Source organism: Lathamus discolor, chromosome 3, assembly GCF_037157495.1.
Source record: "Lathamus discolor isolate bLatDis1 chromosome 3, bLatDis1.hap1, whole genome shotgun sequence".
NCBI lineage: Eukaryota > Metazoa > Chordata > Aves > Psittaciformes > Psittacidae > Lathamus > Lathamus discolor.
Genome location: NC_088886.1, coordinates 31,551,564 through 31,578,060, shown reverse-complemented (window position 1 = coordinate 31,578,060; position 26,497 = coordinate 31,551,564). Strand labels below are relative to the sequence as shown.

At 37.8% G+C, this 26,497-nt stretch overlaps 1 protein-coding gene and 1 long non-coding RNA gene across 6 annotated transcripts in view; one reads left to right on the top strand and one right to left on the bottom strand.

The window, feature by feature from the left end:
• The window catches only part of PEX5L (peroxisomal biogenesis factor 5 like), a 109,624-nt gene that overhangs the window by 20,612 nt on the left and 62,515 nt on the right, over positions 1-26,497 (bottom strand). The window contains exons 1-5 of one of the 3 annotated variants that reach the window (XM_065674508.1): positions 20,407-20,469; positions 18,528-18,632; positions 4,152-4,263; positions 2,089-2,298; positions 873-999 (exon numbers count right to left, since the gene is read on the bottom strand). In XM_065674508.1, the coding sequence (XP_065530580.1) occupies positions 873-999; positions 2,089-2,298; positions 4,152-4,263; positions 18,528-18,596 (518 nt within the window). In that variant the 5' untranslated portion in view covers positions 18,597-18,632; positions 20,407-20,469. Of the gene's footprint in view, positions 1-872; positions 1,000-2,088; positions 2,299-4,151; positions 4,264-18,527; positions 18,633-20,406; positions 20,470-26,497 lie in introns of those variants that run through there. The other 2 variants (XM_065674506.1, XM_065674507.1) reach the window with 2 other exon arrangements.
• LOC136011931 (uncharacterized) overlaps positions 8,456-26,497 on the top strand; it is a 170,901-nt gene continuing 152,859 nt past the window's right edge. For 2 of the 3 annotated variants that reach the window (XR_010611515.1, XR_010611514.1), the window contains exons 1-3: positions 8,456-8,587; positions 9,426-9,477; positions 18,566-19,002. This is a non-coding gene — a long non-coding RNA (uncharacterized LOC136011931). Of the gene's footprint in view, positions 8,588-9,425; positions 9,478-18,565; positions 19,405-26,497 lie in introns of those variants that run through there. The other variant, XR_010611513.1, reaches the window with a different exon arrangement.

Here is a 26,497-nt window from a genome sequence, read left to right as displayed (position 1 = left end):
TGCTATGCTTCTATTTCATAGCCAGGCAGAATGAGGTTAGGCAATGAGACAAGACTGTATCTGCAGTCAGTATCTAAGAATCAACCACCACATTACAAAACTTCACCTTGGCATATGTGCATTTTTGTGCCACAATATCCTAATAGTCTTTTTTCCTAGAAAATGAAACCCTGATTACCAAAATTGAGTTCACTGAGCAAAACATGTGTAATGCTTTAAGTTAATGAAACATCCTGATAAAGAGCAGGTTAAGATACAGGATAAGCAGCATTTGTTCAGAAAACTGCTTCTAGTGCATAAAAATGCTAATTATGGTGATGCATAATGTAGTGAATGAGTGTTGCTTACATATCAGGAAGGCAGCAGAACTCATCTACATGAACTGTTCCCAAAGGCAAAGTCCAATTCTTCCCTCATTTACATCCCCTGCAGTTTTAGTTGAACTGCGTGGAAGAGGTAGTACCTGGATATTTTATGTTGCTTCTTCCATTTATACACAGAAATTCTGCCCTCTTGGTAGCAAAACCAAAATACGATGGATATCCAGTGACTGTCATATCACCGCCAAGTATCCTTTTTTACTTATTTTACTCACGTTTGTAGCTGGTTTTAAATCACTGCGTGCCTCTGTAGAATTCCCACCACCATTTATTTACTAATTGCACCTGCTGCTTTTCACAACATTGAAAATTACTGGCAAAATGTAATTATATAGTGTACTTGCTTATGATACATTACTCAAAATGTCTTCTTGAACACATTTAACGTAGTCATAACAGACTTAATAATATGACCTGTCATGAAGCGAGCATTTCTGTGAATTAAGAAAGCTGGACTGGAAATATCTTTGTAAGGAAAGCAAAAATTTGTACCATAAAAGCTCTTTTGAGGGAGCTCTAGATGATGATGATGTTCGCTCTGCAGAAGGGTGGGCTTTGCTACTCCTGTCTCCATGAAAATTGACATCATCCCATTTCTCTAGCTGTGTCTGAATATCAACTGAAAAATAAGAAAAGAAAAAAAATACATATTTTTTTTAAAGAAACTACTGCAGAAAATTTTATCTCTTCTGTGAGGAGGTTATAGAGAAAATGGTGCCACCGGACTGTATTTTAGTTAAGGCCCAATAAACAGAAAAGTTGTGCACCTTTTTAGCTGATACTCTATGAAAATATTTTGGAATTCACAACATTTTTTCTGTTAGTATTCATGGTCAGGATGTCAGTGAGACTCTTTAATTAAAAATCAGTAATTTGTAAGTAATTTAGATCTATTGATAAAATTATACTCTTTGATAGTTTTGGATATGTTTAATTTCCTAGTTATAGTCAAATTGTAAAAAAAAAACTTTTTAGTGACTACCATTATAAATGACTGTGTAGGCAACTGATATTATTCAGTCATATGTTGGACTTGCTTTGCAAAAATCAGATGTTCACCACCTGTTTGAGGATAAAGTCCTCTAAAAGAATTTCTGTGCTGATGAATGTAAATCTGCTACCGTGGTATAAATTACATTTACCTTGCAAATTTCTCAGCTGTGGTGCAAGTAATTTTGTTTGGATGGAACTAAATTAAATTCATCTTTTCCAAATCTTATCTATAGATCATGCTTGGCAGGATATTAAGTTGTGTTTGGGATTATTATATTTTTTTTTTAGCCTGTATAAACTTAGCTCTCAATCAAGAAGGGATTTTTTTTTCCTTGTATGCATAGATAAAGTAGTATTTTTAAATTTAATGTGTATTTCTGACATCTGCGGTCCTGAAAAGGATGTTCATGGGCTGGATGATTTGTGTCCTTTACCTATTTCTTATCAATCCCCTATAGATTTTTCTACCATTTTACCCTGACTAAATTATTTTTTTGTAAGAAATTTGCACATTTAGTAACTTCATAGCTTAAAATGGCAAAGGCAAAACAGGTTTCAAGTTTAACATGTTTCAAGTAGTTTATAATGTGGAACAAAGGCTACCCTCTCTGGTGCAACAAAAATTCTGGTCCTGCTCATTATCCTGTGATAGTAGCAAGGAAAAACTTGTGCTAAGCAAGGCTATCTAGCACTGATAAAATAGCTACACTCTTACCTAAATCTAGTGAAGACTTGTCTGAAACTCTGACAGTCTGGGCTTTCTGCTCAGTATCCACGCTTATAAGGTCAGAATTGTCTGTCTTCTTTCTGTGGATTGAAGCTTTTAAGCCTTCACTTCTTGATGGATTCTCTGATTTCTTTGCTTTGTTTTGGCTTTGTAAGACAGGTTCACTAAGATCCAAGAGATCGAGACCTGTTGATAATACTTGGAGACAAAATGTTAGAATTCAATGTTGTTTTAATTTGAACAGCTCACTTTAGAAAACTTGGTTTAATTGGAAAAAAATATGAATGTGTTTGCACTTGACTACAGCAAATGTGTATTTCCTGGCTGATGATGTTTTCTGGATGATGACCAGTATATTCAAATTGATTATTAGGGATTTCAGGTGCTTAATAGGATGCAGTTTAAAAAAGCTTAATTTGCCTAAAAGGCTTTTCCTCTGAAAACCTTAAAGAAATCTTTGATCTGATATTGTGAGAGTTCCCTGTACAACTGAGCTTTTAGATAAGATTTGGTTTAATCCTGTGATTTATCAAGTAGCTGCATAAGGCACTACTGTTGTGCTACATACAATTATGGGAAAACCTGAAGAGTAGACATTTTCTAGGGTGGATTTCTTGGGTCGTAAAGGAGTAATGGTACTTTTAGTAATGGTTTCTACTGTTGTTGTTTGTCTTTAGAGGAATAAATACAGAATATAGTTATAAATTCTATTGCTATTTCTATTAAGCACTGTATCAGCATGAAAGTCATGTTCAGTCTCAGTTCTTCATTTAAAGTTGGTTAAAGAGTAACATTTAAAATTATTTTGCACATAAAAGATAAAAATCCTCCCTCTTTATAACTGTTTTATAGGGCAGGTGTCTTTGACAGATCAGTTTGTATTATCTCTTGCTGTGCTTTATCTGTGTTCTTGGTAAACCAGTGAACTTCATCAGTCTTCACAGAATAAGGCATTTTTATTTTGCTATTAAATAATTGCAATTATCCCCCCCAGACTGATAAATATTCAAGGCAGATATAGTATCTATAGATAGTTTTTACAAGCACCACTCTTAAACTACCTGAAATATTTTTGATTGATCCTTGTAATATCTTTAGCTATATATAAAAGGAAAGATTATTACTTACTATTGTTATTTAATTCAGTGTTCCGGATTTTGCTACTAGGACTTGCATATTGCTTTAGACATTTATTAATTAAATGTGAAGATAATCACCCAGCTGTCAGTTACTCATTCAATAATTTGCATGTATATACATTTTAATTAAATGGCTTCTAACCAGCCAAGTCACTGTCACTTAATGAGACAGCAACAGAACATAGTAGTGCTGTGCTGATTTTATTGCAACTTAGTTGATCTGCTCAACCACTTTCATTTCCTTTGCACAAAGTAAAGTCCTGTACTCAGTAGGATGAGGCCAATTCCAAAGGACAATATACTTCAAATATAATTCAGTATAATTCAAAAAGCTTTCAGGAATCACTCTTACTTTTTATTATGTGCTCACATCTTATTATCACTATACCTCACTATCTTCTTATCTCATTGCAACACAAGGGAGATAAGAAATGTGTTAGATCCTTTCATTAATAAAGTGACCACACTCAGCCTGGATAAACTGTTTTGGTATCTCTTCCCTTCTCTCTGACATCCCATCCAAGTTTTTATTACAGAAAGTCTTTCTAAAAGAAGTAATGGTTTTGGATAAAACCAGATAAATGTGGCTTCCTGTAGGTTAGAATTTTGCAAAACCAGATTGAGAATTGGTCAAACTGGTATGCACTTCCTCTTGAACTCAAACCAGTTCGCTTTACTTCAACGCCAGAGATCTGCTAGAACATACGTGATTTGGATCACATCAGATTTGCCCTCAAATGTCACGAACAAAGCTTTTTCTACTAATAGATGAAGCAATTATAATTTAATACCAGCTTGTAATTTTGTGCAAATAGTAACAAATCAAGAAATCACTTGACAAAAATGTACCATAATTAAGATAAAATTAAAATTATTTCTCTCTAGTGAGTGATAGTACAGAATTTTGATTACCTGCAGTATTTGATGTTACAGGTCTTGCAACAGCTTCTGGTTTAGTTTCACAGAGAAAGTCGTCAATGGAGGGGCTCAGAAGTGGTCTGCTTTCTTGTTGCTCATTCACCAGCTACCAACAAAAAATCCCAGGGTAACAGTGTGGTGTTGGCATGCAGAATTTAAAGAAATAGAACATATTCTCACAATACCATGTGCTTTATTTTTGATTGTGAGAGGGTAAGATACTGCAATTAGAAGGTACACATATAGCTCTGGGCTTAAAATAACAAACTGCAGTCACTCTTTTGGGGGAAAATTATATTCTAGTTTTCCAAATTGCACAAAAATAAAGCAGCAAGGTGATTTTCCCATAGTAATTATTGCATACTATTGCTTATAGGGCTAAATTATACAAGGCCTGGTGTAACACCCGTCAAATCAATAGGTGAAGTTAGCCTTCTCCACTACGAGACTAAGCAGAGCTTTTTTAGTATTTGGAAGTGGTTTGTTTTTTTTTTACAGGTAACATGCCTCCCCATAGAACTTCCACAATACTGTTTCATAAAAAAATATGCATTAGCCCATTAAACAATAACCTGCTGAGACACAAAACACTTCTCTGCAATACAAAGACATACGAATGACTGTGGATGGAGCTTGGTGAATGTATGAACTTTCTGCATGAGGTTGGACTGTATGAATGTCACCAAAATCTGGGAAATAAACTCTAATCAGAATGGTAGGTTAGATGAAGACTTATAATACAGTTTTTATTTGTGCAAATGCATTAGTTTTCTGGTACCTGAAAGAACTCTCTGTATTACATGTATTTCATGTACTGGGATTTAGAAAGACAAACCAGAAAAACAGTCTCTTGTCTGCAGTCTAGCTCTGATTGGAGGATCAAGACCTAAGCTAAACTGTGTGGGTTTCTGATGGTGTGGGCTGTGTTTATCTTTAATAATGTGAAGTCATGTTTTCCTTCCGTCTGTTGCTTTCATCTGGAGCTGTGTCAGCTTTACTTTTATCCTCCCTGCTCTACTTCTCTTCATTCTGTTCTTACTCTTTTCCCAATGTTGAATTTTCAAAATGTTCTCTCAGATGAACTTTTAAACTTAGGATGCTGAGACAGAGTAAAACTTAGAAAAAAGTATTTATTTATCCTCATTTTTTATATGTTAATTACTGGCATTTAGCTACTCCAGTAGTAGGATTGCCTCTAAAGTTACTACAGCCAAACAGTTTAGATGCTTAGATTCACTGTTGTTTAGTACCTGATTTATGTACCAGAGCTATTGAAATAAAAAGTCCATTATTTTGATGGATCAAATGTTTAGCCTGGTACCTAATGCTGACTGATTGTATAATATGGGCACTAATTAATTTACCCAGGACCTTACATTTTTGCACTGACATACCAATTTACATGAGTAGCATGAAGACAAATGTGTGATTGCCTGCCCAACTGTGTGTAGCAGAACATGCAAATGTGGGCACTTAATTTAGAAATCTAGCAGTGATACTGTCCTGAATTCTAATTCTTCCTATGCTAAACTCGGACTTCAGGTGCACCTTACAGGTGACTTGATGTGGTTTTCAACTCTCTGAACTGATTGTCCAGGTTGCTCATTCAACACTCAGAAGTTACTTGCTTAATTGAGTAAATCTCAGTACTTGATGGAAGTTGCATTTATGCCAGCTGCACACCTATGATTTCCATTAAAGGCGGCTCTACAGTACCCACATTATCTCCAGGTCTGAGCTTTACCTAACACTTAAGAGGACCTTATTTTCTCTTTATGATTTGGTGACAGTCCTTTCTCATTTCTAGTGGTGAAAAAATGAAGGTGGATGCCTAGTTAATTCTTATCCAAGTTAATTTTAATATTTCAAAAGTTTCTTTATGATCAAATCCAGCTATCAGCAAAAAAGTATTTGAATACAATTTTTTGTTTTGCATTTGCTCATCCCATTCTAGGAACTAGCATTAGTAATAGCTAAAAGTGGCACTTTCACAACTAGTTGCTTGTTCAGCTGAACATAGCATCCAGTAGAAAGATTGTCAAAGCCTTTGGACCAGCTGCATCTTCAACAATCTATTCTGTGATACAATACAGTGTAAAGAAAAGTCCTGTTTGGAAGGGGGACAGGGGGACAGGAGGGAAGAAAGAAGAGGTTCTATAGGAATCATTCTCAATGTAAAAACTTCTTAGGAAATACTCTGTTTCTGTAAGAAACTCTAAATAGAGTTGTTTACATCATCACATGAGATTTGAAAGCTTATCAAGTTTCCCATTACTCTCTGCAGAAATTTTCTTTAATAGGAAAGAATCGGGAAAGGAGGGAATAGAGAAGTATTATAAGAACCATGACAGCCAAGGTCATTCACTGGAGACAGTGAAGAATGGAAAATCTGAAGACCAACTGGAAAGGCAATAATGCTAAGAATCAGAGTTGCAGAGGGGAAGGAGACTATAATCAACAAAGATCTGAATTTCTCCAAGGTTCAGCTGAAGAATGAAGTAGCAGATGTCTAGCAAATAGTTTTTCTTTTCAAAGCTGGTTATCATATCCCTAGAAATTTCTTTATTATGTTGTTTATAGAAAGAAAACATGCTCAGTAACAGGCCTTCATTAGTTTGATACCAGCAGTGTATTCTTTAAAGTCCCTCGATAAAATTCTATCAATCAGCAAACAGAAAGAATATTGCTGCTAATACACATTTAATCTATTTTACCAGAAAACACTGAGAAATTATTTTTACTTAGTGGTGTGTTCTTTCTGCTGCATTTGCTTTGTGAACATTTACACCAAATCCACCAGATGTGGGCCACTCACATGACCAGAGAAATAACACATTTTACATTTTACTCTTCGTATGTGTATAAAGGCAGAGTAGTTAGATGACATAGGAGAAGGAAAGTTATTTCACCTATAGGAAAAGGTTGGCACAAAACCGGAGATCTAAACTGGCCATGTGGTTTCTTTTGAGAAGTGGATTATGGCCCAGTGTATCCCAGCTAGTCCTGTGTCCTATGCTCCTACAACTAAGGACTGGAAGTTGCAGGAGTGGCAAGGGAAAAAATAATCTGCTTTCAAATACATGATGAAGTATACTAATGCTCAGTAAATACAAACTACATATGTATAGTAATAGAATGTATTAGAAAAATATGATTTTGGCCTGAAGCATACATTTAATGATGAATCAAACTTTAACAGGTTAAAGAATGCCATGAGCTGATAATTTTCCTGTAGGTAAGAGGGCAGTGGGGTGAGTTTCTGACATTACTGTGTATGCAGTACTACTTGGTAAGCCCTCTGCCTCACAGTTGGAATATCATTTTGCTGCCTCATATATTGTACCAGATTTATCCCTAGTTTAACTCTGCTCAAGTTATTAGAGTTATATCAGGCATGAATTTGGAGTAGTACTATAAAACATTCATGAGATGAAAACTATTATCTATATTACAGTAATAATTTATGGTTCTCAAGCACCTTTCAGGGTGAAAATCACAGAATGCTTTAAAACATTCATGAATCAAGCCTGGCACCACTGCAGAGCTGAGAAGTATTATCTTTATACTGCAGACAAGAGAAGCAAAGTGAAATTAAGAAAGCCACCTAACACCAACCAGCGCTGGAGGAAGCGGCAGGAGCCAGTATTTATGTGTGCAATATTTGTACACATGACAAATAGTATAGGCTCAGACTGTGAAACTGTTGATTTCTGAGTACTAATTTAGCCAGTGAGTGCCATAAACTCTCATAATGCCTCTAAGAACTTAATTTTTCTTTACAAAATTCATTTTAATTAAAGAAAAAGCCCACACACTCTATAGTGATGTTCCCTACTACTAGTACATCTGAATAGACTCAACCTTATAAAACGCTCATTCTAAATTCAGGTGAATTTTTTGTGACTGACTCCTGCTGTTGGACAGCAACAGAACAGAAAAAGGTATTTTTTCTCACCCCAGTACTGTTACTGGAACTTTTTGTTCCGAAAAGCATATATGTGGGGGGTTTGGTGCCTTGGGAGAATCAGAAGTGTCATCTAGTGGCTGCTAATCAGCCACACATCTTTAATATACACAAAGCAGGAATTACTTAGCAGAGATCTGAGACAAAGCACAGAGGCTGGGTCAGGCAGTGGAGGCTGCCATGCTAAAGACATGTCTGCCAAATCTCCCTTAGCACAGTCTAGGCAGTCCTGGGAATCGCCCGCTCTTTACTTTCTGTGCCCTGTCACGTGCTGCATCCCCAGCTGTCTGCATTTGTACAGCTGATGTAGTTTATTGCCTGCAGCTGCCTTTGCTGTCGAGTTCTCCTTTCCCCAGTGCTCTAGTTTGTCTAGTTGTCTCCATGCTGTCCCCAGAGCTGCTGTGAGATAAGGAGAAAGTAGCAGCTCATGGCAATTTTTTCTATGGGTGATCCTCCAGCTTGAAGGGTAGGTAGAAGCCCAATGAATGGTGCTGGTTTGGGGTCAAACCATGTTTAAGCCCTAGGTGGGCTTAGACAGGGGTGTGCTGGGGCAGGGGGGAGGCATTGCTGTGGAAGAGATGCAGTGCTGGCTCCCTGAGAGGGACCAGGGGCCATGAGAGGGATTTCTTTTTTCTAGGCAACACCTAGCCTCATCTTAGGCTTTCTCATCACCCACACGGGGCCTCTTCCTCTATCCTGCAGTCACTCGTAAAGCCTCCCAGGCCTTATTTTCTCTCCCTTGTCCTCCTGCCTCTGCTCAGGACTGGCACCTCCCTAGGGACTCCACATGGGACACAGTGGGCACCCAGCTACTGCCATGGTGGCAGCTCTGCTATCCTGTCAGAACTTGTTTCCTGCTCATTTTCAGTGTCTTTGGCTTATGGTTTTAATACAGGTGCTTCTTGCAGTGTAGATGGCAGTGGTGGCGTGTTTTCTATGCTAGGGACAGTGTGAGGTTATGCATGTATACAGCAAGTATCATGGCTTTGGTTTCGCTTTGCTCTTAGTCTATTCCTTGTGTTGCAGTAAGAGAGCTACGAAATACCTCAGGAGTAGCCTGATTTAAAATAAATTAAAGGAAAAAAGGGGTGGGTGGGCAGTTGACGGCTCTGTTGTGAAAAGTTCCCACAAGGCACCTTAGTTTGGCCTTCAGGCAGAGGGAGCTGGAGCACAGCTGGTGCTCAGGGGAGCCGCTGAGAGGACCAGCTTCTTACCTCCTGTCACACCTGCAGTTGATAACGTTCATCTGCACAGCCTGCCCTGCTCGTGGCTACAAGTGCCTTGTCTGCTTTCTCTTCCTGCAGTGCTGGGCTTATGCTGCGGGAGTGCTGGATTGCACTGAGGGAGTCGGGAAAGGTATGGTCCTGACATCTATTTTATACATTATTACTGCATTCCTGGTCTTGATCTGTTTGTAGTGTACAATACATGCTGTTTAGTTTTTTGTGTCAGTGAGGCATAACATAATGCCAGCTTTTAAGATAAATTTTTTGGTATCTAAACTGGGGGGTTCCAGTCAGGCACAGGCAGCTAATTAGCACCTGTTTTGAGCACATAGTGAACTAGTTCTCTTAAGTGCCTAAATTCTTTTCATGTTCAATAGGAAAACTGCCTTGAAAAGCAAGTCCAGAGGGAGATCCTGCCTAATTTAGTCTGTCCCTCAGGAGGACCTCAAAGGCACCTAGCTTTCCCAAAAATAAATGGAATTTATTTTAGAAGGACTGGTTCAAGAGGCATCTAAAATGTAGATGTGATTAGCTACCCAAGTTGGTTGGATTGGATTCTAACCATTTTGTCACTTGAGGCTGACTGAACTATTCAAGGCACTAATTTAGGAAGCCCCAAACTATTAATGAGTAGTCCCCTGCATAGTTCAGCAGCAAGGCTGTTCTTGGGCACTTGCACCTTTTGAAGTACTGCCCGCTCAGTGCACTGGTGAGAGCGTGGTTGGGCTGCTGACTGAAATGATCTGACCTAGCAAGCTCAGCATGTGGTAATGAACAGGCAAGAGAGCAGGAACATTTTAACTCAGATTTTCTATTGGGGAAATTATATTTTTGAACCTTATTCTGGAAAGCTTGTCTGCTGTTTGGGTGAGACTGGATAAATACGGGAATGAGTTAGATTGAGTAGCTTGTATGTGTTAAACTGCTCTTTTAACTCAACCAGAGGCATCTACTAAGGCATCAGCTAACTTCAGTCACTATTTGTATGATAAATAGCAATGGTTTCTTGATAGGTGGGTTCTCTGCATGCATCTGGTACATGGAGATGTTTGGTGGCACTCACTACAATAAGAGGAAACAAGTAAATTAATTTCCACTACCTGGTTATTTTGAAAAACTGATAAATGTGAACCACAAGTAGAAATTGAGGTTATTGTTCTTTAGAGCTTAACTGGAAGTACTGCCCTGACAGTCATGTTTGCACATCATTATTGTGGCAGGGGAAGCTCTGCAAGACCTTTTCTGCTCACTGAGGAAGGTTTGGAAAGGGAACTCCTGACAGAATCATTGTCTCATGCTAAGAGTCCAAATTGCACAAGTCACCCACTTTTCTAGCATGTTTATAAACATTTTAGAACCAAAATTACAACATCATGCACTTTATTTACCATTGTAGAGTAAGTGCGATCACTACTTGACTTTTTCTATCATCCTTGTGGCAGGGTGATAGTAACTTTTTCTCTGTCACTCTAGTGTGAATTTATGTCCCAGCAAAACTGATATGCCAGCAAAATATTTGGTTTACACAAGAACAGAGAATCAATTCACATGGCACACGGAATAACTGACTTCCACCTAATGTGAATTGCAGGAAGCTCTAAAGCTGAGGCAAACTCATTTCACCTTCCTGCAAAGAGCGCTTTGGTGTTGCTGCCTCTCTGAAGATTAGTGTCACTCAGCAGGCAGTAACTGGCATCCTGTTGCTATGTAGTAGGAAGTGTGTGGAGTGGCCTGTGAATCAGAAGTGACAATATCTTACCTGAAATCACACAAGCCAAGTGACCTCCATGGGGCTTAATGCACACAAGTGACACAGGGCTTGTGTGAAAGTTGGAGAAGCTGTGGGAGGATTACTATATATACAGTATTGGATATTTAAACTGATGTGCTAGCTGTGTTGTTTAAAACCTGTGCTTGATGTCTGAATTGGTAATTGATAACATGCTTGTGTTGCATCTTCATAAATAGCAGTTGCATTGCTTGGTGAAAGTTTTTGCTGTGATTGCAGTCACAGTAGCATTCTATCTGTGTTTGTAAGTGCTGATCTATGAGAGTTATGTTGTATTGTTGTAATGTAAAATGAAATATCTTGCAGTTCACCATTTCTTTCCCTCTGTTACCCTTGGTCTGGCTAAAGGAAAGTAAACATGGGAGTTGTACCTGGCTCTTGCATTTTGGCCTTACTCCAGCAAATCACTTAAGAGTGTTCTGCAAAACTCAAGGTTAAGCATGAGCCTAACTGTTTTGCTGGATCAGAGCCATGGGGGAAGGGGAGGAAAGCTACTCCTATCATATTTCAACTGTGACTGATAATCTGGTGTTTGCTATGCTCATAAAAATGTGGTTAAATCTTTTGCATGAATATCTGCATGCTTTATGCACTTTTTAAGTAAAGGAAGCTGTTTATTAAAATGTAGTGCCTTCACTTCCTGGGTGTTAGATGATTTTATTCTTTTTCTGTCACTTGGCTATGAATTGTCATTGTGGTGTTAACTTGTGATTTCTGGTTTAACCTCTCTCCTTCCTTGTATCACTATCTGAAGAACTATTCTAGAATGGTGATAAAATACAAAATTAAGAATTAATTATTCACAAATGCTTAGAAATCCTTGAATATAGTCACCAAGAAGTTAGAGAGTGTTCCTTTAAAAATTATTTCTCTAAAGTTAGTTTATGGAAGTACCTATTCTGTACTCCTAAAATGGCCTGCTAGTTAACTGAGGGATTAACAGATTTGACATGCAAACTAAATAAATGCAGGTTGGAATAGTGGAACAGGAAGGCTACAAAATCAAAAGTTATCTGTTGAGAAAGCCCTGAAGAAACCTGTACTGTGGAAGGAGGCACAAGTATCATGATAGTATCTACAGGAAACAAATGATAACTTGTGATGCTAGATTCTGGTTTCTGTATCATTCACTGAAATTACTTTGTGTGGCAACTCCAGCTGAAGAGGAAGTCTGACTTCGAGAACCACGGTTCTCAAATGATTTCAGATAAGGTGCAGAGGACAGAAACTAGAAGAGTGCTATTTCACTCACAATGCAGGTATTGCATTTGTTGTCTTGCAGCATCTCTGGGGGCAACTATGATGATGGCTTACAAAATACTGGAGAGTTACTTAACATTGTTCATCAGCTGAAAGTAGACTGACAACATATAGAGCTGAGCTGCAGGTGCAATTTCTTTGTGAACCACCAGTGATCCGTAGATAAGTTCAACAGTTTCAGCAGGAATGGACTGTATGCAGCCTTATGCACTATTCAGAGTTTGGTACATAATCAAACGAAATATGCACAATTGCTGCTTTTCTTAAGGCCAGACACTCATGTTTGCAGCATAAAGATTATAACGATGAGGGAAATAACAATACCAAAAATAACATGGTTTTTCATAACATTTAATTTTTTGTAAAGCTTATGCCACTCCTACCAATATTCAGCTGTGTTAAAAATACCCTTTGTTCCTTTCCCATGCAATCTGTCCTTCCTGCACCCTGGCCGTGTCTTTGTATATAGGCTGCAATTCTTTTGAAATAGCATGGATTTTTCTTGTGCTTTCTGTAGAATTTTCTTTTAAAACAAAGTTCTGTAGCACAATGAGAATAAGGCTGTGGTTTTGGATGTGTTACTGTGGGCAGTCATAGGAACCAAGTCATAACTTCTTGTAGGTTATACAGTGTTTCTGTCATGGTATGTGTGGTTGCTTTCAAATATTTTCTGCAGATTGAAGAAAAAAGCTGCTTGTGAATTTTTTTGGACTTGCAATTCAGTAGAACTGTTTCAGTGTACAAGCAATGAGTTCATTGAATATAAACCAACTGCAGTATAGGCTTGCAGCTCTTGAACAGGATAGTATATTTTTACTTAGAGTATTTGCGAATGAAGAACCAACACATTTCTGAAAATTGCTTCCTACTAATAAATCAAACTAAATCCAGGGTTAAACTGGTATATTATTTACAAAAAATGTTTGTCCAGATCTTTGTCTTTACAGAATGGTAAACCACTTTAGAATGTATGAAACTTTTTTTTGTTTTATGAAAAAAATCACACCATCAATTCCCACGGTAATTTCAAATTAAATCTGTTATTTCATGGAAAAATGTATTTATGTGACAGAAATCCGTGTAACTTTGGGCAAGCCAATTTGTAGCTATTGAGCATATTGTCAAGGCAACTTTATTATACTCATGAGGCTATTTCTGCTGAAACTATGCATACTGCCGCCCTAAAAGCAATAATGGTGTTGAGCAGAATTTAACTTGGAGGTAAAGAACTAATTATTTGTGCTGCTAAGCATGCATTTATGCATTTTGTATTTTTTTTTTTTACTCTTCTTGAATTTATCATGTTTTAATAACAGATGAAAAAGAGTTGGAAGGACTTAAGAAGTGTCCTCTGCTAAACTGTTCAAAAGTTTTATTATAAATGAGATTGATTTGAGATGCATGGAAAGTACTAATGAATTTATCATGAATCCTTTAAAAAGAATATAAAAATACGATATCGGATATCAGGTCTAATCCTCCTAAGGTGAGTAAGGAAATTGCCACTCAGAGGTCAGACTGCAACGTACAGTGATTTACTGTAGTCCGAATTTAATTATTGTCACTATCTAAAACTGACATGACTTTTGCCTTTTTTACGTTAATGTTTATCTGTTAGTTAAAGTGGAGTTAATTCTGGTTTAGATTAGTATAAAAGAAGCTAATTTTATTCGATTTAACTTTCCACCATTCTGATACAATGTTGAGTAAATATTTATGGAGTAAGTCAGTGCAAGTCCTAATGTGAGGAAGCTTAGAATGAATGTGACAGATTCAAATGGAACTGTTAACTTTCATATGAAAACCTGATTATATGATCAAATTAATGTAGTGAGTCCTTGATACACCAAAAATCTTCAAACACCACTGGGAAATGAATATTATCTGTCTTTACTCTGTTTACTTTATAAAATTGAATGGAAGAATTTGGAAAATCAGAAGTTTGTGTGGTTTTGGGTTTTTTTTTTTGTTGTTGTTGTTTTTTGTTTGTTTGTTTTTTTAAAGAAAGCAATCAACCAAACCCCAGAACAACATAAAACCCACAACCACCACCAAAAAAAAAAAAAAACCCAAACAAAACCCAAACCAAAACTACCACCAACAAAAAGCCTTGAAAAACCAAAACAGTAGAGTTTAGGCAGTGGAAATGCTAGAGTATTTCACTCTAAAGCCCTTGAGCAAATATAAATATGCTTGGATCAACTAATGGCATGCAAATCATAGAATAGTCAGGGTTGGAAAGGACCTTAAGATCATCTAGTTCCAACCCCCCTGCCATGGGCAGGGATAAGGATCACTTAAAAAAAAAAAAGAAACAGTTCCTATTCTGAATACGAAACAGAATCTCATAGAGAGACTATAAAAAAAACCTTACTCGTCTGGTGGAGTTAACTGGGATGTGGTTTAAGCTGATGTGGTATAACCTGCATTTGTCATGGGATAGGATGAATTTCAGCCAGTTTCTTAAAATGTAATTTCAACTTTTAAAAATATTACTACTTTCCAGTTCAAATTCTAAACCTAAATGTCCTGTATTTTTTTTTAAATATAAGTGGTCAGTATCAAAATTGTACTCTGAGTAATATCAGATTTAGTAGTTGATTTAATGGTAGTTGATTTAAATGTTCATATAAATTCTTAGTAGGCAGCTCCATAGTTTTTCAGTTACGAACAGGAGTAGGGATAGCTTTCTATATATACACTTTGCATTTCTTTTCCCTATTGGTAATTTTTTTCATGGACTTACACTCTGATATTATATGGAAAAGAAATGGATTTGCCACTGGATCATCTTGGACATGAATCACCTCCTGCAGGTCTTCTTTCTTTCTTTCTATTATTGTTATAAGGATCCTACCATTGCTAGTTTTCCAATTTATGTACTCCAGTGATGAATTTAAATTACGTCTGATGAATCTGTGACAAATAACTCTTGTGAAACTGAGATTTGTTTGTTTAAAATCAGGCTGCAAGGCATGTAAACATGTGCTATTTTTACTGCTCAGTGAAGTAGTTAATTATATTTTAAAGTATAAATGGGGATCGAAGTACTTTATTGATTCAGAACCTTTGAAGTTGTCTGACCTGTAGTGTATTGGGTATTTCATAACTGACTGTACAATTAAACTTTGACTCCAGGGGATATTTAGGTTTAAATTTCTCGTTAGAAAGTAATTCTGAAGTGAGGGTTTTTTTTTCTCTTGACAAAAGCAAGGAATGTGTGAAAAGGTTAAACAAAAATTTTATTCTGGAATTTAAATCAAACTTTCATGCACTGTTTTTGTCATTCATTTATCTGCTTAAGTTAGACATATATCAGTTCATTGCTGAACTTCCAGTTGATCTTTGAACCTTCAGCAACCTTTCTTTCCTTTTTTCTAGGTTCTATTCATACAAAAAAAAAATACCCTTTTTCCTTTGTTCCAGTCTCTTCTAAATTACCTTCAGAAAGATAGAGACAGCAATAAGATACAGAGTTATGTTCTACAAAATCCCATTAGTACCGAAAGCTCACTCTGTGGATCCTCAAGTATTAAATTTGGCAGCTACGGAATGCTTTCTCGCACCAATAAAGTGACTTTCATTGAATGTAATTGAGACAGAATCACAAAAATAGATGCTGAACAGCCTGTTCAATTACCAAGAATACCCCTTTACTTATTGTAGTATACTCATTACTGGTGGAATGATGGTCTAGATTCCCAGTTGCCACATATTGGTGTAGCCCCACTGCAGTCTGCATTACTTAGTTGGTTCATGTTATTTGAAGATTTCTTTCCAGATCTGATGATACAAAATAATACCTGATGATATAAAATAACCTGTGAGTTGGAAGCTTTATTAGAATTTAATTCACAGTATTTATGTCAACAAGTAAGTGATGTATTTTGCAAGCAGGGCTTTGCTTAGAGCATAACAATGCAATGTGAATCTTTCTCTGGCTTGCTCAGTGTTGGATATGTTTTTAACATTTTCCAGAGGAACAGAGCAAAGAAGCATCTCTCAAAATACAAATTCAGGGGTCTCAGTACACTGTTGCTCTCAAAATGAGGATTTAGAGTGTCTTTTGTGTATCAGGTTACACTTATGCTTCCTGTGGGTCTGCTTCTGGTCAGACATGGTTAACCTATTCATCAAGAATTTTGGAAATGAGAGATTTAACTTTTTTTTTTTTTTTTTTAAGACTTATTTTCATTTTTAGAATAGCCAGTGCTCCTCTGTCTGGGCTTGATCCCTGCATTTTACTTGCAGTTTTCTTGCTTAGTTAACTAGCGATGGAACAACATAGATACCGAATGTAAACAATTATTTCCTAAGACATACTCGTGCCCATAATGGTTTGGTGGTAACTTTGGAAAGACTGGGCCCTACTCTCATGTTCCAATTTAGTCCGGCTTGGGAGTTTTGCAGCCAATTTGGAGCCTGCATGTTTTACCCTGTGAGCAGCAACCACATCCATCTGTTTCATCATGTAAAGAGCAGAGACAAACACTTTGATGGTAATGGTTAAATGTGTATCACAAGATAGCAGTGCATTGTTCTGAATGAATGGTCTCAGAGAGAGGTTTACACTGATACACTGAAGAGACAGCATCTCAAAACGTTACAGCCAGACAATTCAGATACAAATGATGTATGCAATATGATAGTATAACTGCACATCACACATACATGATGCAGAGATGGCTATGGGAAATACTCACTTTTTCACTTGATTCTGCTTCCTTTTGGCTTCTGCACCCCTTTGGTGCATAGCAGGGAAGTAGGTATTTGTGTTTAGTGGAAGAAATTACACTGACTAACAGATACAAGCATTTTACTCATCAATTTATCATAAGACTGTTGCTGAGTAGACTGACAGACAAAGACTACAAATAGTGCATTAAACATTTAATGAACCCAGGCTGAACTCCTGTCCCTGTTGAAGCCAATAGAAATTTTGCAATTTTTTTTGAGAGGGAGTGTGGGGTAGAAGGGGCAGCATTTTCTGTTGGTTTCTAATTGTTTGATAATAACTTCGAAAATTAGAAATGATGCCTCAAAGGGAGCGTCCTTTTCCTTTGTGCAATTGCTTTGTAGGCATTAGAGTTCACCACAAACAAAGTATGGTCTCCAACAGGGGCTGATAAGGAGATTGCCAGACCTGGTTTCCAAGGGAGTAGATGATATTACTATCATGTCTGTGTGTAATATTAGAAATAATATGTATGTGTAATACTAGTGCTGGGCATCTGTGATGCTCCTTAAGAGAAGTGCATGATAGCTGTAGTCCTAAAACATGAAAGGAATAAAACAGGATTGTGGATTTTGTTGAAGACTCTCACATAAAAACAATTATGTGTTCAGATTACTACCATTAAATGTCCTGATGAGTAGGAACAACTTGTGTGCACTAAGTATCGATGGTAAACTAAAGGCATTTGCTTGGGGAACAAATTAATGTATGTGAGTGATTGGAGGAAATAAAATTCATTCTTGTAGTAAGATGGAAGTGGTGTGTTTTATGGTAGTGTTCAGTCACGGTCTTCAAGAAGCCAATGAAACCACGTTAAGGTTCAACGGCTGCTCCCAGGTGCAAGGTCTGGTGTGACATGACATCCTTCTTTTGAGTGGAGTTGTAGGAATGAAAGCAATGAGGTGTGCTAAATCAGCATCTGACCTGGACCAGGAGTGGAATTGCAGTGAGAGCTTAGGGATGGCACCTGAGATAGTGAAAATGACACCGCTGTGAAGTGGTTGCTTCTTATTTTATATACGCATTGAGCATTTGCACTGCAAGTATTTGTGGTGCAAGTATCGATGGCATGAACCGTAACTGAAATTTTAAACCGGTTGCAAACAACTTTCTGGTACTTTTTTTAGACCCCTTTATTTGGGGGAAAAATGCATTTCAGTTTAAATTTTCAAGCCGAAACATCTAACCCCCAAGTGACTGCACCGTCTACCCCACGCTGTTTCCCCCGCGTCGGTGAGGAAACGCGGTGCCGCTGGTGCGAGCTCCTCGGGCAGGGGGTTCAGCCCGGCCTGCCGCAGCTGCCGCTAGGCACGGGGAAGCCGAGGAGCGGGCGAGGTTCCCCCTAGCCGTGCCTCCCCCGTGCCCCAGCCTGCTCGGGGCCCCGCGCTCCGCCCACCTGTGATGCCATAGTAAGGAGGGGCTTTTCCTCTGCAGACTCCTCCCTCGGAATCTCCTTCATCACCATGGCAACAGCCTTATCTGCCGCCCTAGCGCCTTTCCCCTACAACAGCGAAATCAACAATGGCGCGAGTCAGCAGCGAGCCGGGCAACCACCGCGTCCCAACACACCCCAGAACCGACCAGGCGTTGGCGGCTGGAACCAAAGCGTGGTTGAAAGTAGAATACACAAACAGCGTTCGGAAATGGTAACAGTGATAAACCACCCGTGAACCTGGCAGTTAACAGCGTGGGAGGGGCCTAGCCATGGGCTTGTGGCTGGGCTAGAGTTGCCCCAGTGAAGTCACTAGGAACGCCGCAGGGCCGTGCTGGGGATAGACCTGCTGGAAATACTGCACTGCCAGCACAAGGGTTTGGACCTCCTGCAGGGTACGGTCTCCATATGAGATCCATACCAGGATCGGTTCCCTGAGGTAATTTTAGTTACCCAAGCGTTTATATCTGAAATACCTGGGTTTGTTTGGGTTTTATTTATTTGGTTTTTTATTTATTTTTCTGTAAAAACCAGCATTGAGCTGAATTTGCAAATAAAGCGCAGTTCCTTGTAGTTAGTTCACTGAGGCAAACTCTCCATGAACCTCGAATGTATAAGTCTGGGCCCGCAGTGGTTATAGCTCTAGTAGCATCTTAAAAAGCAATTTATATCATAGAAACGGTCTGGGGTTTATTTTTGCTAACAGAATATATGGAGCCAAATGCTGCCATCGTAGCCATTATCACAGTTCTCCCCAAAATGGTCCAATAGTGTTGAATTTAATGTAAGGATTTTTATATTTTTAAACTTCACTTTAAATTCCCTTAATACATTGTAAATATTCACGACAAAATATTTCAATATTATTTAATATTTTAGCCAAAGAAAAATGCAGTAACATTGTGCCATGCTCCCTTTGAAGCTCTGATTTTTATATAAAAAGGGTATTTATCTTCTTGATTTCACACAAATTTCTGTATTTTGAGCTCTTGCAAGTGACAAGAGATAGTCTGAGCATGCACAAAAAGGATAGCAGTGGAACTGTATTATGTTACTGACCCTGGGCATGTCCTTACTATTATACTATAAAAGCTCCCACTGATTTCCATGGAAGTTTTAGCTGTGCAAAGACTGCAGGATCTGGCTCCATAAAAGCAACATTTTCCACTAAACTTAATATATTTAAATACTTTGTAAGTCCATTAACAGAAACGGTCCTTTGCTACCACATCATATACTAGAACTACTTTCACTGTCATGGTATTCTGTGTCCAATGAAAATATCCCCTATTGCTTGCACTGAACTACAGGTTGTTTCAGAAACATTTAATCAGTTGCAGGTAAAACCATTACATACTATTGTGGGTTTTGAAGAAATTTTATTAATAGTCAAGTTAATCTTAGGTTAGCTTGCTTGTGCAACACATCACAGTTACCCTACAGAGTTCTTTGCATGCTGCAAGAAATTTTCAGAGCAGAAGTGTCATAAAAGATAAGCATGCTGGATTTGTGATGCCTTTGATATCCAAAGAACTGCAGAGTCACTGTAAAGTTAAATATATTTAATTCAATGAGAATTACTTCTAATTGGTAACCATATCAAAGGTTCTTGGCCAATTACATGTTTTCTTTGTTCGTGATTCATATGGCATTCCAGGTCTATGAAGTTTGTTTCTAGTATGACGCATGGAGCTATCCTTAGCTAGCACTAATAACATGCTATATCATCTTTAGAAAATGTAGTCCTTTTGTGCTGAGTGTTAGAACAAAATAGTTTATCAGCTAGAAAGGATGCATTGGAAAGCATGCAGTGCTTTTTATTTCTTGCAGAGTAAAAACCCACCAAAGCAAAGGTCAGGTCACTTTTGTGAAGACAGAGCCACTTTTTCTTCAAGGTTTCACCTACTGCCTGAAAAGAGTCATGATACTCGTATTAGTGCCTGCTGTTAATCTTTCATAAACGTAACTGCAAAACCCTGGGAGTGAGTGGTTGATCCCATACGTAAAATCTGTCTCATCAGTTTATGGTGGCTATTGTACAATATAGAATAGTAACCTGATGACTATCTCTGTGCTATTTTTTATGAGCAGACTTTGTATATTTGCTAGTCAAAGCAAGTGATTTGATATAACTTTCTTTATTAGGTCTTTTTTTTTAGCTTTCCTTCAAGACTGCATGGGAGTCAGGTTGATTTATTTCTGGCTACATGGTCTATGGTATGAAAAACATTGTTCCGAAACTAGAAGTTAGTAGGCAATTTCCTGGATAGCAAAGAGAAAGCCACTGCAGTGAAATAGCTTAAATTCTCTGATTCTGGTGGAGGGATACACAGGTGCCCAATTAATTGGAAATCCAGTTCTTAATTCTGGTGACAAGCAATGGGTATAGTTGTCCAGTGTGAGGTATATAAGCTTGAAAATTCTGGTCTCTGCTTCCCATAGTGAATATTATGTATTCAGTCCTTGCCTATGGAGTGATTAGGGAGAAGAATTGGAGAGGAATAAAAAGAGGTTTTATATGTCTAGAACAGTCTCGTTACTGGTGTGAACTGTAGCTGAAATGATAATTGAAATTATAATATCTAGCACATTTATTACAATAATCATTGAAGGAATTTTTCTTTTTTTAAAATATATTTTATAAAAGATGCTGTTTACTTGGCCTCCTTCAACATTAAGTGTTGTTTCTTAGTGTTTTGGCTTGCCATGTGTTACAGTAGTTCATTGCTCAAACCCTGTAATTCTGTAACAGCTAATTTTACACTTGCCAGGTCTTTAAAATGAACATTTTGTTGATAGTGCAGATTTGCAAGATAAGTTGTTTTCTCATGCAAACAACAGTTTAGAATTTCATCATTCCCTATTTGTCTGCAATATATAGATTGAAACAGTTGTGATGCAGAGCGTGACAACCAATGTACAAAACAAGACAAACATGAATTCATGAAAAAAAAAAATTCTTTACATGGAACATACTGCTTAAGAAAACATGTTAATATTTCATTATTCAGTACACTTAAAGAGAATCAGTCCCTTTAGGTGATATCTCCAGAGCAAAATAGGGAGTAGAGTTCTGAGTATTCCCATGATGCTAAATATTTATAATAGAATAGGGTTGAAAGCTAAATAAGGGTTTCTCTAGGTTTGTCCTTTGGGATCAGATAATGGATAGTAGTAAACATTTTCAAAGGAGTATACTGATTTGCCAAGATTTTGTAAAGCAACAATATTTTTTTTTTTTTTTGATCCAGCTGGTGTTTCTGAATAGTTACAAATTAAATTTTGTACAAGTGTACAAGTCACACTATTTAGAGGTGGCAACTAGTAATGAGTATGTAAATAAGCTACTGTAAGAGCATATTGATGTAAATTTCTAGGGCAGCAGACAGTTTTAGTTGGTTGGCTTTGTGTGGTTTTGGTTTGGTTTTTTTTTGTTTTAATTTTTTTTTTTTAATCAGTGATGCAAATAGCTTTGTAACTGTGCTCATGTACAGTAAAGCTTTTCTTCTTTAAATATATAGGACCAGTAGATCACCTTCAAGTCATGATGGGCAGATTAGTTAGAATGAATACATGGTCATAGAATCATAGAATGGTTTGGGCTGGAAAGTACCTTAAGATCATCAAGTTCCAAACCATCTGCCATGGGCAGGGACACCTCACACTAAACCATGTCACCCAAGGCTCTGTCCAACCTGGCCTTGAACACTGCCAGGGGCACAGCATTCACAACTTCCTTGGGCAACCTGTTCCAGTACTTCACCACCCTCACAGTAAAGAACTTTTTCCGTATATCTAACCTGAATCTCCCCTGTTTAAGTTTTAACCCACTACATCAATACCTGAAACATTACTGTTTGGTGAAATAATATATAAATCTGTAATTCTTCATTACAGTGGTTTGTAAATCTTTTCTCATATGTGAAAAGCCAACAGCCAATGCCATGTGAATATTTAACATTTTGGCATTAACATTTAAAACTGTAATGTTTAATTACAGGAATTCTTTGTCATCTTCTATGTTATAAAAGGATTTTATCTAAATTGATAATGTAATTGTAAGTTTGCTTTTGACAAGTATTTAAGCTACGGGAGTCCCAAATTCACCTTTCAGGAATATTTTTACCACTTGTGAGAAAGTGAACAGAAAGAAATTGAGTGATTGGATGATTATTTCTTTTTTAAAGTATGCAGAAAGAAATTATGCCTTTATATAAACTTGTGCTGTTCTGTTTAGTTTCTGAAGATCCTAGCAAGCTGTTCCAGCTTTACTTGACACTAAATGCCTCTCTATTCACTGAGCTATTGGAAATCATCTCAGCATGGGCATGTTTAAAATTAAGCTTTTGTAAAATTCAAGTTTTACCACAGCTTCCCCTGTAAAGACATTTGATAGAAAAAAGTGCCAGTACCTGTGTGATATCATTACTGATTTCATGTGGTATCTCTCCTTTCTTTTTAAGGAGAAACAAACTAGCAACTTGAGGTATTTATGAATATACTCCCAAAATAATAACCAGCTGTCCTGAACTTTTCACATCAGGCTATTGAATAGAAGTCTGTTTAATAACAAAACAACAACAAAAAACCCCACTGAGTACTTCTCAGTCCAGAATCACAGAATCCCAAGGGTTGGAAGGGACCTAAAAAGATCATCTAGTCCAACCCCCCTGCAAGAGCAGGGTAACCTACAGAATGTCTTGAAGTACTGATCTGCTCTTTTAATAGCTTTAATAGGTGGGGGAGAGTGTTTGTCGTAGAATCATAAAGTGGTTTGGGTTGGAAAGGACCTTAAGGATCATCCAGTTCCACCCCCCCTGCCATGTGCAGGAACACATTTCAGTAGACCACATCACCCAAGGCTTTGTCCAACCTGGCCCTGAACGCTGCCAGGGATGGAGTGTTTTGAACCCAGGACAACCACTTCCTTGGGCAACCCATTCCAGTGCCTCACCACCCTCACAGTAAGGAACTTATTCCAAATATTTAATCTAAATCTATCCTCAGTTTAAAACCATTCTGCTGTGTCCTATCCCCACATGCCCTTGTAAAAAGTCCCTCTCTAGCATTCTTGTCAGCCACCTTTAGGCACTGGAAGGCTGTTCTAAGGTCTCCCCAAAGGCTTCTTTCTCCAGGCTGAACAAGCCCAAAGTAAACTTTATGAAAGATGCATTAGTGGTAACTTCAGGTTGTAATAGCTTCAGTCCTTCTGTGTTAGGATAAAGAACAGATAGAGCTACTGTATGTGCTGAACTTGGGAAGCTTGGCTGCTGTCCAGATCCTGAGGCAGCCGATATATTAGACTTACAGAACTAATTAAGCAGCCTATTCAAAATGGGCTTTATGCACCACAAATCTTTGTGTTTTGAGCAATTTAAAAATAAAAATGAGGGGACAAATTTGGCTTTACTGTTTAAAATTATGCAGTGCTAACATTTTTACCTCTCAAAATGAGCATATACTGCTATGCAGTGGTACCATGTGAGTTCTAGTGTTCACATTATGACTGTGAGCTCTCGATTTCACATAGGATCTGTGATTATTACTTTGTTTTTTTTTCTTCTCAGGCTTTTCTGTTCATGTTTTATGCATGTGTCTGACTTTTAATCATCTATGCTTTTCTACTGATTTCTAGTGGTGTTATATATTGCATTTTATATATCATTGAAAATAATGAGAAACCACATGGTGAGGTACTGTTAGGAACCAATGCAAGATGGTTATTTAAACAAATTCTGTTTCATCAAAACTCTTGTTAGTTTTTTATTATGAGCTTACTACAGCTCATACCTGAGGTAAACATGAATATACTTCCGTTAGGCAGTGCTCAGTTGGCTGTGGTATAGACACATATGTCCTGAACTGGAAGTAGTATTGTCAAGGTAGACCAGTTTTCAGGTCCTGAGCTAGTATTTCCATATTGTATGTGCATCCTTAGAATCTCTTATAAAACTTTCTGTTGTCTTTATGTACTCATGACCTTTATTGGCTCATTCTTATGAGATTATGATGAAATATGTTGACTGTGGTGAAGGAGTCGGGGATAGGAATGCTTGGCTAAGAAGTAATTTACAGTGAAGCAGCTAAATCCATACTGAGTTCAAACTTTACATCTTTCCTGTCTTTCTCTTTTCAATTGCATATTGATAGAATAACAGATTCAGTATCAGATTTCAATATTAATATGGGAAGACTTTACTGCATACAAGAAAATTGGCAAAGAAAAAGATAACAGCTGATAAAAGGTTAATCAGCACAAATATTCACATTTACCTTCCTTGGCTTGTGTTTATGTCCATTTAAATGTCAATACAAGTGGTTTAATTGCATTCCAGTTTGAGAAGCATTTGCACTGAAATGGCATTGTTAGGTTTTCTGTTTATTGACCATCGGTAACTGTTGGATTACAGTTGCCCTCCCTCTAGAAGCTGTCTCATTTTGATGCCTATAGGTTAACTCTGAAATACAGTTGTATTTGACTTCAACAATTTCAGGGAATAGCTGTAGAATTTCTTTTCTCTCTGCTTAGTCTGTGTCAGGGAACATTGTGAAATCATTGGATTTAGCAACTGGCAACTTCAGATTTGTTCTGTAGTCTTCAGAGAATTAATACTGAAGTTTTGTCTCTCCCTCAGTTTGAGTTAATTTTATGTTGACTTCAGTATCATAAGCCCTACTCATAATGTACAGAATTAGTTTATTACTATGAAAATGCATGTACTGAGTTAGAATAAGGTATTCCTCTAGTACTTACTAGTTCAAGTGAAATTCAAGAAGCACAGATCAGTTTCAAAATAGACTGGTGACTAATGTACTGTCCATCATTTATTTGAACTTGAGTTGACTGTGCACATAATGTGTCAACTATGTGTTTTGTTCACTCACTGTTCTCAGTGCATAATGTAGGGGTTCTTTACCTCTGAAAGCTGCTACACAGTTCTTGATGGGTTTGTTTTGCAAAATGTTCAGAGAACTCAGACTAACAGTCTGTGGCAGAAGTTGTAAGATTAACAGCTACACAGTAAATCTGACATGTTACTTTGATACATATATAACTAATAAAACAAATTCTCTTGGTATGACTTACAGTTTTAGAATCGGAATCATAGAATGGTTAGGGTTGGTAAGGACTTTAAGATCATCTAGTTCCACCCGCCCTGTGCACTTCTTTGCATGTTTTCTTTAGTGGAGTTTTCCAGGGTGGAGTTCATGTTGAGTGAAGGGCTTCAGCAGTGGCAGACACTAATGATAAAGTTAGGAGCACAGAGAGCTCCTGGAACATGTGGGTCAGACAGGATCTGCCATGGTGTGTGTGTGTAATGTAGAGCTTACTTCCATGGCACATGACCTCCATCCCTGGAAAGGTGATGGAACAACTTATTCTTGACTCCATCACTAGGCATATCAAGGATGAGGGGGTCATTAAGAACAGCCAACATGGTTTTATGAGGGGGAAGTCATGTATGACCAACCTTATAGCCTTCTATGAGGAAGTGACTAGGTGGAGGGATGATGGTAGAGCGGTAGATGTAGTTTTTCTTGATTTCAGTAAGGCATTTGATACTGTCTCCCACAGCATCCTCATAGATAAGCTAAGGAAGTGTGGGCTTGACGATCAAGTAGTGAGGTGGATCGAGAACTGGTTGAAAGGAAGAAGGCAGAGAGTTGTGGTCAATGGCGCAGAATCTAGCTGGAGGTCTGTGACTAGTGGAGTTCCTCAGGGGTCGGTGCTGGGACCGGTGCTGTTTAATATTTTCATCAATGACCTGGATGAGGGAACTGAGTGCACCCTCAGCAAGTTTGCTGATGACACAAAACTGGGAGGAGTGGCTGACACACCAGAGGACTGTGCTGCCATTCAGCGAGACCTGGACAGGCTGGAGAGTTGGGCGGGGAGAAACTTGATGAAATTTAACAAGGGCAAGTGTAGAGTC